Genomic DNA, 13,678 nt, shown 5'->3' on the forward strand with positions numbered 1-13,678 from the left:
AAGAGGCTTGTAACATGATCATAACTGATTTTTTCTAAAGATTTTGAAGTTGTTCCTTTAGATGCAGTGTTACAGCCTGTTCAGAGAGACTTTCCTTATGAGATATATCCACCCAGTATTAAAACACTTCTGCCAACAAACTGACTCCATCTAATTTTGCATCACAACAATGACCTCTTGATTATATAAAAATATTAAGGGCATACTGATGTATGTGTTTTACCCCGAAACACTGTTTTGAGTAAGTAACCAATATATATTTCATTATCGGCTATTCTGTCCCTCGAAGGACTCTCCACTGGGCTGATCATCAGAATGCAGGAAGCAGGTCTCTACAAAAGCCATATTTTAAGCTGGCAGTTTATGGACTGTGTGGTGAATTTCAGACACTGGTTGACTCATTCATCACAATGACTTTCAGTTTATGAGTATTTCTCCAGGCGTATATGTATATACAGAGATGAGTGTCCTTGTTAATCCTAGAGCTCAAAAAGCTTGAAAGTTTCTCCACACTTTCTAGAGTTTACTACAAAAAGTACACATGAAGTAGTATTTTCTGCAGGCTTGTGAGATTACCTCTGGTTATATAGGGAGTATTTCTGCTTCTGGAGTTTTAATTATTCACTGTTCAACTCTGAGATTTCTAGCACTTCAGTATATTTTATAGGTTTAGCTTTACATTAAAAGCACCATCCTTTTAACTTCTAATTTGATCCTGGTCTGCTATATTTTGTTGGGATGTTGTTTAGACATAAAGTATGAGATTCCTGTTTTAAGTCCACTTTCAAACTAAACTTTTCCAAAGTCAATTAAAACCTTAATAGTTAAATAGTGGTTGTAATCATTAACCTTCTATTCATAGGATTGTTACAGCTTGGTGACCCTTTTTATTACAGGGTAGTTTTATTCTAAGTATGGGTTATTATTAATATAAACAGATTAATAAATATTTTGGCATAATCTGAATCAGTATGTTTAGTTTAAAAGGTATAATGAAGTTGTTCACAGAGGTATATTTTTGTTAGTGACTATCAAAACTATTCTTGAAAATATGATTTAATGTTTATCCATCAGAAGTTAATCAAGCCCCAGATAAGTAGGCAAATAAATAAATAAACAAGACATTATCAGAATGATGAACAATTAATAATGTAATTGAACATAAAACCAGCTGTAATTATAGAAAACTTTGGTCCAATATTGTCACTTTGCCCCATTTATTTTGCCATAAAATGGAATTTAGAATTGCTTTAGATTTGCCTTCAAGAAATTTTGTCTTGAGAAAAGTCACCAGTGTTGTAGTAGCTTCCTTCCACCTGTTTATAAGTCCTGGAATTTTAGCTATAATTTGGCATAGGGGGTGGTAAGGATTTCATGTCTCTTTCTTTACATAGAGCTTCATTTTGTGATATTAAGCCTAGAAACCAGGGTAGCCATGACCTGTCAGTTGTTTCTGACCTTGGCACTTGATAATTAAGCATAGCGGAGAAGCAAGTCCAGAGCTTGCTAGAGGGAATGTCAGGCAGCAGGGCAAAAGACATTGCTCCATGTGAAATCACAGATAAAGATGAGAATGATTCCAGTGCCCTTTATCTATAGGTACACATGCAACCCTGTAATTGAAAAGGTGTCTGTAAGCTTCATCTAAGTCCTTAGTATTACAATCTGATTTTCAGGAAACTTTGTTCCTGCAGGAGATACCAATGGCTTTTGCGTTTGCTGTTGACAAATTATTTTTATACAGTCTATATTTTAAACATCCCAACACATTTAAACAGCTAAATGTGTTGGGAACCTTTGTTGTTGCTTGTTGGCTGTAATACTCAGCTTTTTAGTAAATGCTTTTTGGTAATCACATACAGCAGTGTGATCTGTAGCTGATTTCCCTGTGAAGGACAGCTTTCCCATGTTGCTTGCTTAAGATTACTCATCACAGCTAAATGGATGACTGTAGAATGACCCTTTAACTTGGGTAAAAAAAAAAAAAAAGTAGCGAAAGTGGAGACTTGTGATGGAAGCCTGCTCCAAATGTTACTGACTTTCTGAATATTAATAGTACTTAAGAGTATTTTGTACTTTTGCCATCTGTATTGATAAAAAAATACATAGTATCCGTGGTAGTTTGTGTTAACGTTGAGTTAGTTTTGTAAGTTTCAAGCGTTCTTGTTCATTTCAACTAAAGAAATCTCACACATAGAGCAGAAAAGTCTGTGAAAATCATCACAGAATATGTCAGCAGAGATTGTTCTTGTTCAAGACCATCCAAGGCCGGTGCCGTGGATGGCCAAGGCTGTCCGATTCCTAAAGTTAATTTGTCCCTGCTGGGCGCTGGCCGCTCTCCCGCCGCCCGGCGCTCCCGGTGCCGGGGCGCGGCCGCAGTCTCTGATAAGTACCTGTGTGCGCCTCTCAGCAGCAGCCGTGCAGGGCAAGGACAGTGGTAATATGAAACCAGTCTCGTTGGTTTTTGTTCGTGGCCCTGGAGGCTGAAATCTGCATTCCAGATGAAACCTCCAGCAAATCCGAAGAGAGTCTCTTTTTCTCCTACTTTGCTCTGCTTCAAGGGCGCTCACCCGAGTTGGCTTTGCCCGGACGGGCACTGGGGGCTCTCCAAGGGCTTCAGGAGGGGGTACGGGAAGCTTCAGAGTCGTTAGCTCGGGTTTCCATTTGACATTTTTTGGTGATTATGGATTTACAAAAGAAGTTCTTTATCCTAGTGGCGAAACTATACAAAGGAATCCGTCCGGAATTTTCTACTGAAAACCACCCAGCGCTGGCGCACCGGGACGAGGAAGTAGGGAGCAGCCGCGGCGCGCTCGGCGCGGCGGGACGGCGGCTGTAGCTCCGGGGCTGCGGCTCGGCCGGGTGCGGAGCCCCCGGGGGACCACTGGCCGAGGTTGGTGCTGTGGCAAGCCCCTCCCGGGCGAGGGAACAAGCTGCAGCCACTGCCGAGAACTGTTTTTACGGCGGGTCGTTTTGCGTCCCTTGGCGGAGCGGAGCCCCGACGGCCGGGCGGAAGAGCGGCGGCGGCCCGGTGCAGCGCGGGAGGCCGGCGGGCCGGGCCGAGCCGAGCCGAGCCGAGCCGGGCCGGGCCGGGCCGGGCCGGGCCGCCTGTGGCAGCGCCGGCAGCCGCCCGCCGGCAGCCTGAATGCGCGCTCTGAGCGCCGGCTCGGCCCTCAGCGGCGCTGCTGCCAGCGAACTACTCGCTGCTTCACGCAACATGGAAGAACGGAATGGGATGCCTGACTGTAGCCAGCTTTTAGACCTGGAGAGCACAGCAGAAGGCGACCCTGACCCACTCACTGCATTTTCTGTGAAAACACTGTTTGGATTTACAACTGAGTTTGAATCTACAGCTCCCAAAGAAGAAACAGTGCTTAAAGCACTTCAGCCTTTGCCCAGCAATATAAATACTCACGCTAACACCTGGCACGAGAGGAATGATAATGGATGTAATGAGAACTCAGAAAATCAGCACAGCGCGGATAGTACCAGTGGCCAAGCCGACCCAATGTCTGGCAGGCAAGCAGGCCTGGAGCTGGAGTTAGCTGACCAAAATGAATTACTTCTTCAGCATTTGAGGTTTGTTCAGCCTTCTTTGTCTGAATCTGACAATGATGACAGGGATGCTATTCTTGTGCAAGGTACTTTGGTTCATACAACAAGTGACACAGAATCGGACACGGAGAATAAGGACCTAGACACCAGTGAGAACAATGGAAGCAAATCTGGGATAAAAGATGCTGCTTTGTCTGCTGAGGCCTTGGACAATAACAATCAAAATAAGGAAGAGTCAGAATCAGAAGGGTACAACAACAGTGATGACACTGTGGATACAGATGACATTGAGTTACACCCACCATTCTCTAAGCAGCTCCTAAGAGAGCCGGACGGTATTCTACAGTATGACTCCAATGGAAAAGACAAAATGTTAATGGATGAGCAATTCACTCATTTGCTTGCTACAGGGGAATGTCCTCAAGAACTTTCAGATGAAGAACAAAGACCTTCCGTTGATAATGTATCACTCCAAAAAGCAGCACTGGCTGAAAAGACTTTCCAGCTGCCTGCTTTCTTCAGTGGACTACGTGTCAGGAAAAAGGGACTAACCACAGAAGATGGGGAAACTGTTACAGAAATTAAACCAAGGGAGAATGATTTAGCTCTGCTTAAATTACGACAGCCTGTTAAGAAATCCAGTATTGCATCAGGTTTGACCATTAAAAAAAAATCATCTGAACCTAAAGCAAATCCCACTTTCTTAGAACAACTCTCACACTTGTTAAACATAGACGTCTCCAAGAATGAAGATAGAACTGAGGACTCTGGTGAGGGATCTGGGGAGACTGAGGACAGTGATGAAGCTCAAGAGAACAAAGCCTCCAGCAAAAGAGAGCCACGATCTCCCTCTGAGGAGATAAAATCAAACCCTGCTGAATCTGCACTGGATGCCTTTAAAGCCTTATTCACAAGACCTCCCAAGAAAGAAACTACTGCAGATACTTCAGAGCTGGAAGCCCTAAAACGCAAAATGAGAAATGAAAAAGAGTCCTTGAAAGCTGTATTTGAAAGGTCAAAATCAAAACCTGGGGATGGACCATCAGACAAATCTGTAGGTTGAATTACTTTTTCTTCCTAAGATCTGGAAGTAGAAGGATTAAAAAAATAATAATTTATTTTTTAAATATTGTTGGTGGGGACTTATGATCAAAATGTCATAATTGCTCCTCTTCTGGCAATCTCAAATTTTGGATTCTCAGCTGAGGAAATCATGGGGCTAACTTGTCAGAATTTTTGATCAGTCCCAACTGATGGCGACAGTAAAAGCCTCTCAATTAGAAGTGAGAACTTAACAAAATTATCAGTTTCTGATAATAAAAGATCTCTACATAACAGTTTTCCGTATGTTAATTATGGCTTTAGTCTATTTGATGGTGCAGATATTTACTGTAATATTGTTTGACAGTTTCTCAATCTCATTCTGTTTTCTTTCACTGAGTGTTTTATTTTTAACAGTAGTATTTCATTTTACCTGTAGGAGTAATTTTGATAGGAGTTGTTACAAGAAGTTGTGGGTGATTTTCAACTTGGTTTGTTCAAGACATAGAACAGGAAGTATTTTTTTTTTGTTGTTTACATGCAAATATCTGGCTTTTCAAATATTGATAAGCATTGAACCTTGTCCAGGTGAATCTTAGTGATTTCAATTAGACAACTCAAGTTTTTGATTAATATAAGTGTTTGCAAGGTTAATGCTCTTAGGCATATGGAGATGTAGTTAGTATATTAAAAAGAACAACGATGCAAAGTTTTCATACAATCGTAAGTGACTTTGAATGCAATTTGAGCTCTTTAATTAAATGAATAACCTTTGGGTTGGCATTCCCCCAACCCAAAATTCATACAGCCACATCCTTGGCAGATGTAATCAGCCCAGGAGACCATTGTTGGCTGAAGGGGGAATTACCTGAAGAATTCCATTTTCAGGATTGGACCTTAAACCTGAAGCTACTTAATTTTTAGTGTTGGTTATACTCTCTTTAAAATTTTTATTTTTACTTAATATTTAAAAAACATGTCAACAGTTGGGTAGACTGACAATACCAGTTTGTAGTAAATTACCTATGGGGAGGAGAAAACAGGTATTCACTGGCTGTGGAATGTACAGCAAGTGCAGTCTGTGTGTGCCCTTCCCATGCTGGCTTGCTCCTTCCGGCTTACACCAGTCGCTGTGCTGGTGTCAGCATTCCTGTGGCTCTCAGCAAACCTATTTGGGAAGCTGTCATCACACACAGTGAGGGAGGAGGCACAGGAGTCAGCACGAGTGGCTTTTATAAATGTCTGCTTAATGCCCGTTCTAGTGCAAATCTATATTTTCTCAGAGCAAAGCCAGAGCCTAAGGATCTCGCCTTTCCTTTCCTTGCTCCTGTGGGCCAGTTATGGGGCCATTTCTGTACATGGTTTTACTGTTGCTGCAGTTGTGTCTATGCAATTACGTGTAGTAACATGTTGAAAATCAGATTACAGAAATATTGAAGATTTAAAAAAAGAACACCAAAAAATCCCTCTAAAAGAATGCTTGTTTAGTGGGTCATTCCCCCTCCACCCCTTCCCCATTTGAAGAGTTAGTTATTTTAGCATTCCAGTTGGCAGTGTAGTCCCATTAACAGCTGCAGCATTACTTTGATGTGGCAGTATTACCTGGTATGTGGACTGAGCAATCTGCAGGGGGTGGGGCAGGAACTTCATAAACTAGCTCTGCTTCCAGAAAATTATATTGTCAAATGATGTCTTAGGTGAATTGCTCTAATGTTTACTTGTAAGAGGAGCTCACGATGGAATATTTCACTCTGGAAGAAAGATACAAAGATAGGAATAAACCCTATAATTGATGACCACCTCTGTGGTTCAACAAAGGATGGACAGCTCTTGACAGTGATGTGAATTGTTTCAACAAATCACTGCATGTCACATGCATTATGCTACTTTCCTCCTCAAAAATACTTTCCTACACTGATTTATTTGTGTCCCTTCCAACCAACCGAGCACTGCTTCAATCAGTAGAATGAGACAGATAATCTTTCTGGAGCACGTGTAGAGCTGAGCATGGGAGCTGGTGTTTGGAATCAATTGATACTGCAGTCTTTTAATTTTTTGTTGTGTAATTTTAACAGCCTGACCTGAGTCCCTCAGAGCAAGATGACAAGACTCCAGGGAGACTGCAGACTGTCTGGCCGCCACCAAAAGCAAATCATGAAGAAGTAAAAGTAGGATTAAAGTACACAGAAGCAGGTAAAACAAAGAGGTGAAGCATTTGCAGAAATTAGTTTCTGACATTTTCAATCTTGTTTGATACAGAGATAGTGATAAGTCACAGTATTTTCTTATCTGAAAGAACAGACCCTATGTTTCATATGTGTGGTTTTCTGCTACTTGTTAATTCTGCATCTGATTTTTAAATGTGAGTGGCTAAATATTGTGCAAAGTTGCCTGTACAAAATTGAGAGGAAAGAAGTGGGTTTTCTTGATAAATTAGGTTATCCATTTCCAGTGGGATTTTGTTCAAATGTGTGTCGGATTGGTGATAGTAGTTGAGTGACTGCCTTTTCTGATGCCTGAGTGCAGCGGGGGCAGCCCTGTGCTAAACTCTGGTCTGGCTGCAGATTTTCTTCAGGTACTGTCCGGAGTGAAAACAACACCATTATTGCAACATGTGTATGAGCAGAGCAGTGCTCATATCCAGTCAGGCCACTTCTATAGCTAGCCACATATATTGTCCTATGCAAGTGTATGAAAGGGTATGTCCAAAGTACAATGCTAATTATCAGATAAGCTTTTCACAGAAAAATATTTATTGTGTTTTTTTATTATTTAGATATTTACATAACATACTTAAAAGGGAGAAAGTGATTATTTTAGCCACCACAACTCTGGTTCAAATTTATATTCTTGAATGTAAAACAGGAAGTTCAGAAATTAACCATAAACTGAGAAATGCTCTGAAATATTGAAGTGAAAGACAATAGGCCATCTCTTCTTCAGATACCTGGAGATTTTAGAAAATACCACCTAGAAAGTATTAAGTGGAACCAAAAAAAAAAGCTTTTATACTACTTTGCTGTGAGAAATTGTTCAGGGGAGTGCTGTGTGGTTCTTTCTTAATTCCAGTGGATATCCATCTGACCTTGTATTTGAGAAACTGTACTTCTATTTGTTCTATCTACTGCCTTTTTTGTTTTGGTTTAGTCATTCTCCATATTCTTTCAGTTTTCTCTGCATTAATCTTTTTTTGTAACATGGGAATAATATTGGAACTGTAAAAGTTGTTGGAAGATTGAGAAAACTTGGCTAGACAGAAACAACATGGTTCTAATATATAGAATTGAATTTAATATATAATATTGAATTTATGGTTCATCTGATTGGTCTGAATTTGTGAGTCTATTACTTAGATGACCAGGACAGGTATTCAGCTGTTGGCAAATTGATGTTCCTCTTCGATTTTTATTTTAGGCTATATGATTGTTATATTTAATTTCACCCAAACAAATATTTTTCCTTCTAATGACTGTATTCATCTGTGCCAAACATATGCTTAAATAAAGAAAGAAAATTGAATCAACAAAAGCTCCAGATTCTACTACTTGTAAAGAAATTGGGTCATGCTTTCTTGAAATTTGAATAGGAAAGACGGACTGGCTTAGAGCCTATGTAAATTGTTACTCTTGTTACTGTGATATTTTGGGTGGTAGTGTCATCAACATGTTGATGGTTTGTTTGCTAAGTCAAATTTTTCTAGACCAGATTCTGCAGTTCATTAGTTGTTCCAGCGTCTGGCAGAGGGATTTGAATGAAAACAAACCACTGGTGATTCAGCTGGGATGAGACGTAAGCAGTGCTTTTAAAGGAAATAGGCAAAGGCTGTGTTTGCATGCTAAGGCTACGTTAAGACTGCAGTAAAGTTATAGGTGTGCCGCAGAGATTGGCAGGTTGGTTTCTTTCAGCTGCTCAGGGATGCCCAGAAAGCAGTTGTGAGTTGCACTTGATGGATCACCTAGAATGGCTGTTCAGAAGACTTGTGCCCCTGTTCTAAAGCATTATGCACAGAAATGAAATTATAGTCTCCTGTAAGTGAAGCAAGGTGCTGTTCATGAGTCATGCAGTTACAGGAATAGAGTTCCTATTCAATGTTGGTCTTATTGCTGGGCTTTGTGGGGTTTTTGATGAATATGAACGTGGCATAAATTCACAATCTTCTCTCTGACAGTAGTAGGTACCTTCAAAGCACACGTGCATACTGGCATTTCCCCTCATACCCCTTTGCATCTGAAATTCCCTTCCAGCCACCAATACTTTAGAAGTTTCTTGACGCCCTTTTAAGAAGTGGGCTTCTTAAAAATAAGCTGTAATGGAGGTTAATCATCTGCATTATTTAAATCAACTCTTCTAAACCAAAAACCCCATTTCTGACCTCAGTGTCTTGTCCTGACTACTAAGATCAAATGAAAATTCTTGGTCTCAGAATAAAGTTCAAAAATTGTGTGTGGCAGGGATGTTTGTGATTCCAGTTTTCCTCTACTAATATTCCTGTATTCATAGAATAAAAAATGCTGGTTCGTTTTATTAGCTTTCAGTCAATAATTTATGTTAGTGTTTTGATTTAGGTGAATAAGGGTTTAATCTACGAAAACAATAGGAATGTCTATAAAAACAATAATAAGAGGATTAATTATTAGGTAATGGTCATTTAGTACAACTTTATTTTAGGCTTAGGCAAAATATATGTTCATATCCAAAGATAAATTTGTCAACATTCATCTTTGTACTTCCAACAGGGTACAGAAATATATACATATATTATAAGGGAGCATGTTTGTTTTTTACATTTGTCATGATAAAATAGGATTTAAGTAAGACTGAAAACTTGAAATACAGTAATCTTTTTTGCAATTCTACACTTTGATTTACTTTCTTCATCACCATGTAGTATGACAACTATGACAGGAAGGTAGGGATATCGAGGGAGAGTATTCTTGTCTTTTTGATCTTTTCTCACCTCCTTGTCATGTTTTTCCTCATTGTTCTTGTTGCCTAGTGGAAGCAAGAAATTCAGGCTTAATTTGGCCTACACAGCAGACATCACAATGACTCATAGCAGCTTGGAGGAGTAGCTAACTCTCTCCTGAGGCTCATAGTCTGGCTTGATGTGTGGGAAACGAACTGAAAAGCAAATGGACATAACAAGGAACACGTGTGTGAGGCTGACTAGGTCTGTTGGGAATATTAGAAGTGAAAGAAGTTGGGTATACAACTGAGCACCGGGTTTTTTCATGCATTTGATAACTACTTGTGGAGTCATAATATTGTCTCCTTCAGTATCTGAATCTTGAGTTGTTAATTTTGAATTGAATGGATAATGTTGCAATATTTTGGTTTAATTTATGTTTTCTTAATTCTCTAATGCATGTGTTTTCATGGAGCAAGTGACTGTGTTGTCAACTGGCTCTCTAATTAGCACATGCTGCTTGCATGATTCTCTAGAGAAACTGGAACTTCTTTGAAGTGTGTCTAAAATAGCTGAAATCCAGAAAGTCTGTTGTACATTTATGTCCTGGAAGACTAGAAAAAGGGCATTTTAGTTTATAGTTATTCCATGGAATCAAAGACATTTCTGTGCATGTATTTTTGGTCCTAAATGTTTGGTCCTCTGCTCTCATTTTAAGTTTTTTGGTTTTTTTCCTCCATAATTCTTGGAGACACTTCCCACATTTTTAAACATTAACTCTGACAGAAGGGTAGATATGTCAGCCATTATGTGTGGTGAAAATATCTAGCCAGATAGAGGAGACAAATTCATGTCTATACTGAAGAAATTAGTCTGTGATACTACATCACATTAAATCCACATATAATGAATATCTCAACTACTGTATATGACTAGGTCAGCACTTGCAAATACATGTCCCAGAAAAGGAGTTCAGATGTGGGTTCTGCAGCTCCTGAAACCACTTATGTTTGAAGAACACTCCACATTAAGGTGCTAGAGATGTACAGATTCTGTTATTCCTTTTAACAATACCATTTTAACCTTCAGGATCAAACTAGTTCTCTTATATATAACAGAGGGAGTTTAGTCTTTTGCTTAGCAGAACAGAAATGTAAAAAATAATAAGAGAGAGAAGTATTTGACATTCCTGCAGGAGAAAATGTTAAAAAAGCCACTTGGAAAATTCATTCATTTAGTGAGATTTTTTCATTCCGTGTTTTCTTTTAAATTCAAATGTAAAACATTTAAAAACCTAATTTTCCCACAGTCAGTCTGTTCATCATCTTTAAATCTGCAGTGAGGTAATGCTGTCTCTATGATAGCACAAGTTTTAGAACATTCTGTGAGGACATAAGCACAATTTCAGGGTAAATTAGAAAATCAGGAAGTGTCTGGTAGACAAAAAATACCTGTGTAAATGGTGAATGAAATACAAAATAGTGGCAGAGGTTTATTGCTAAGTCTCAAATAAATCAAATCCTTGATCCCCTATATTCTTAGTTCCCAGCAAGAAAATCACTTTATGGCCATTATGTTGGGCCATATGCCCCAAATGCAAGGAATAACCAGCTTATGTGAGAGAAAGAGAGGCATAATGGTTGGAACAAAAGGATGAGAGATGAGAGCATGATTTCTTATCTTTCTTTAACATAAGCTTCCTTTGTGGCCTTGAACAGTTTGTCTTTGTAAGAAAGACAATGTCTGTTGTTAAGTGTCCTGAAGAAAGTTGTTGTAACAGTGGTTACCAACAGTTTGTTTTGTCCTAAGTAAAAAAAAAAAAAAAAGGAAAAAGAAAAAAATTTAGTAATTTAAATTTATTTCATTTCAGTGTGGTGTTTGGGGTTTAGTTCTGGGATTCTGTTACAAATTTTACTGTAGGGAATTAGATCAAGCAGGAGTATGGCAAACAGGATATTTTGCATTGCTTCAAGGTAGTGCTTTTCTGATTGAATCACTGATAAGTTTGATGTGACCTCAGTGCATAAAATTTTTGTAAATTATTTTACTACATTTTACTGCATTTATTGTGGAGCATGACAGGTGCATGTAATTCAGTGTTTTGTAGTCAGATTCACCAGTGTGTTTTTGAGAAGCTGAGGGATTTATTGCAAGCCAGATTTTGTCAACCATACTGTATTCTAGAGTAACAATGACATTTCCCCCCCTTACTTATGATAGCTGAAGCTATGATTTGATGAATTCAGAAGGTATTGGGCTAAGATTTACTTTGAAAATGCTAACAAAAGCCATGCTCCAAAACAATCAAGCAACAAAAATACCCTTTGCTTTTCCCTCCTTACCTCAGCTGACAGTCATTCATACTGTGCCTCTTCAGACCGGAACAAAAAGATAGGCACCTGTGGATTATTAATATTTGTTGTTAAGATGTTTGTGTTCCATTTTCAGTCCTTTTGCTACTTTCTGGAATGGCTTCAGAAAAGTTTTGGGAACCTTTCCAAGTTTCAGTTTATCCATCTGTAAAATTAGAATAAGAATTCTGACCTATTTTTCAAGTCAAATTAAATTCTTTTTCTGTTTATAGGCTCTTAGCATTAGATAGAGGTGCAGAATAGGAAAGAATATTGACTTTTTAAACTTAAATATTCAAAAATAAAACCCAGACCAGCAGAATGGTTCCAGAATGGTAACTGTACCTAAGGCCATGGGATAAAATGTCCCTGCATTCCCATACACTGAGGATCATATTTTTACGTGGTGAGAGGGAAGAAGAATTATGCTCCAGTTTTTCAATAAAAATCATTGCTTTATTTTTGTTATGCATACTCTCTGTAGACATGCAGTAATTGTAGGAGACCTGTTGTTTTTGAGCCTGGGTTAATGTTTTGCAGTGGGTGCCTAACAAGGACGGGTTTTACAGTATCCGAAGCCATGTCTGGATTCACATATATGTGTAGCCATAAATATCAGCATGCTTAGGATTCACAAACAGAACAGCTTTAGTCCACTTGAAGTGGATGAAAAGTGGAAAGTTGATTTCTAACTTGAATATTTTCCTTGTGAGAAGATTAATCTGTTGCCTGAATAAAATAAAGGCAAATTGTGTGAAGTATTTCTTTTACTGTAGTTTTAATTTTGAAATATAGACTGCACTATGCACCTGAGCAATGCAATTTTGCAAAGACCCAAAACAGTCACAGGGTGTTATGAGGTGATTCTTGTTATATAACTGAAACACAGTGAAAGAGCCAAAGAGCCATTGTTTACACAAGAAGAATGACGTTTTATTTCCATGGTTCTTTTTGAAATATATGAAGCCCTTTGTGTAGCAGAAATGCCTCTGAGTTTTACTGAATTCCCTTTCCCTGTCTTCAGTCTTATTGTTCACTTGTTGTGATGCTTTCTGATAATTTGCACCTGCATTTAGAATTGCTTTTTGGATTTCTTTTTAGATAAATTTAATATCAGCCCTGCCAAGTTTGCTCCCTCTGCTATGGCACAGACATGTACGCTGTCATAAATCTGTTCCTCATGTGTGCTGTTAAAAGAGTTACTTGTTTACCATATTGCATTGGTGAACGTGATCCTGTGATAGATTGGTTTTGTAAGTATGAAGTAGGACATTTATTGAGAAAGAGATAGTGGTGAATGTCCCCAGCAGCAGTACCTCTAGTGTTGCCTTTCTGGGAGGGTGAAATGACAAGTGGAGCTATTCATCTCTGCTATCAGGTAAATGAGCTGTAACTGTAACCCCTCACAGCTGAGGAATGGTCAGGCAGGTAAGTTACTCAGGTGACTGCTTTTGAATAGTGCTTCATACTGCTTTGCAATCAGAAAGAGGAGTAACTATTTTACTCATTTCCATCACAGACCTTCAAGGGGGTGTTTTTTTTTCCATAGGAAGCTGGCTACAGTTCTATTATTCTTGAGGAAGTCAGTGGCTATTATTAAGATACTTCATGTCCTGTAGTAGGTTTACTCTGGTGTCCTCTGTGTTACTTAAATATCTGGACAGTATTTGGATACTGAACTATTGGCTTGTTTTGGGCTGTTTATTTTCTACAAGTTCCTCTTCATTTGTCTCCTTTTCTCACATCTGCCATATTTTCACCATACCTGAATCTTCAAGGTGCTGAGAAGTTTTGAAATTTTGGGTTTAGAGGGTTCTTCCTTGTC

The 13,678-nt window shown here is 38.9% G+C and overlaps 1 protein-coding gene across 8 annotated transcripts in view; it reads left to right on the plus strand.

Annotated features, from left to right (window-relative positions):
- FMN1 (formin 1) overlaps positions 1 to 13,678 on the plus strand; it is a 171,803-nt gene that overhangs the window by 44,391 nt on the left and 113,734 nt on the right. For 6 of the 8 annotated variants that reach the window (XM_077784075.2, XM_021539271.3, XM_021539276.3 and 3 more), the window contains exon 4: positions 6,672 to 6,789. In XM_077784075.2, the coding sequence (XP_077640201.1) occupies positions 6,672 to 6,789 (118 nt within the window). Of the gene's footprint in view, positions 1 to 3,110; positions 4,610 to 6,671; positions 6,790 to 13,678 lie in introns of those variants that run through there. The other 2 variants (XM_021539277.3, XM_021539278.3) reach the window with 2 other exon arrangements.

This window comes from Lonchura striata, chromosome 5, assembly GCF_050655825.1.
Source record: "Lonchura striata isolate lonStrDom1 chromosome 5, ASM5065582v1, whole genome shotgun sequence".
Lineage (NCBI taxonomy): Eukaryota > Metazoa > Chordata > Aves > Passeriformes > Estrildidae > Lonchura > Lonchura striata.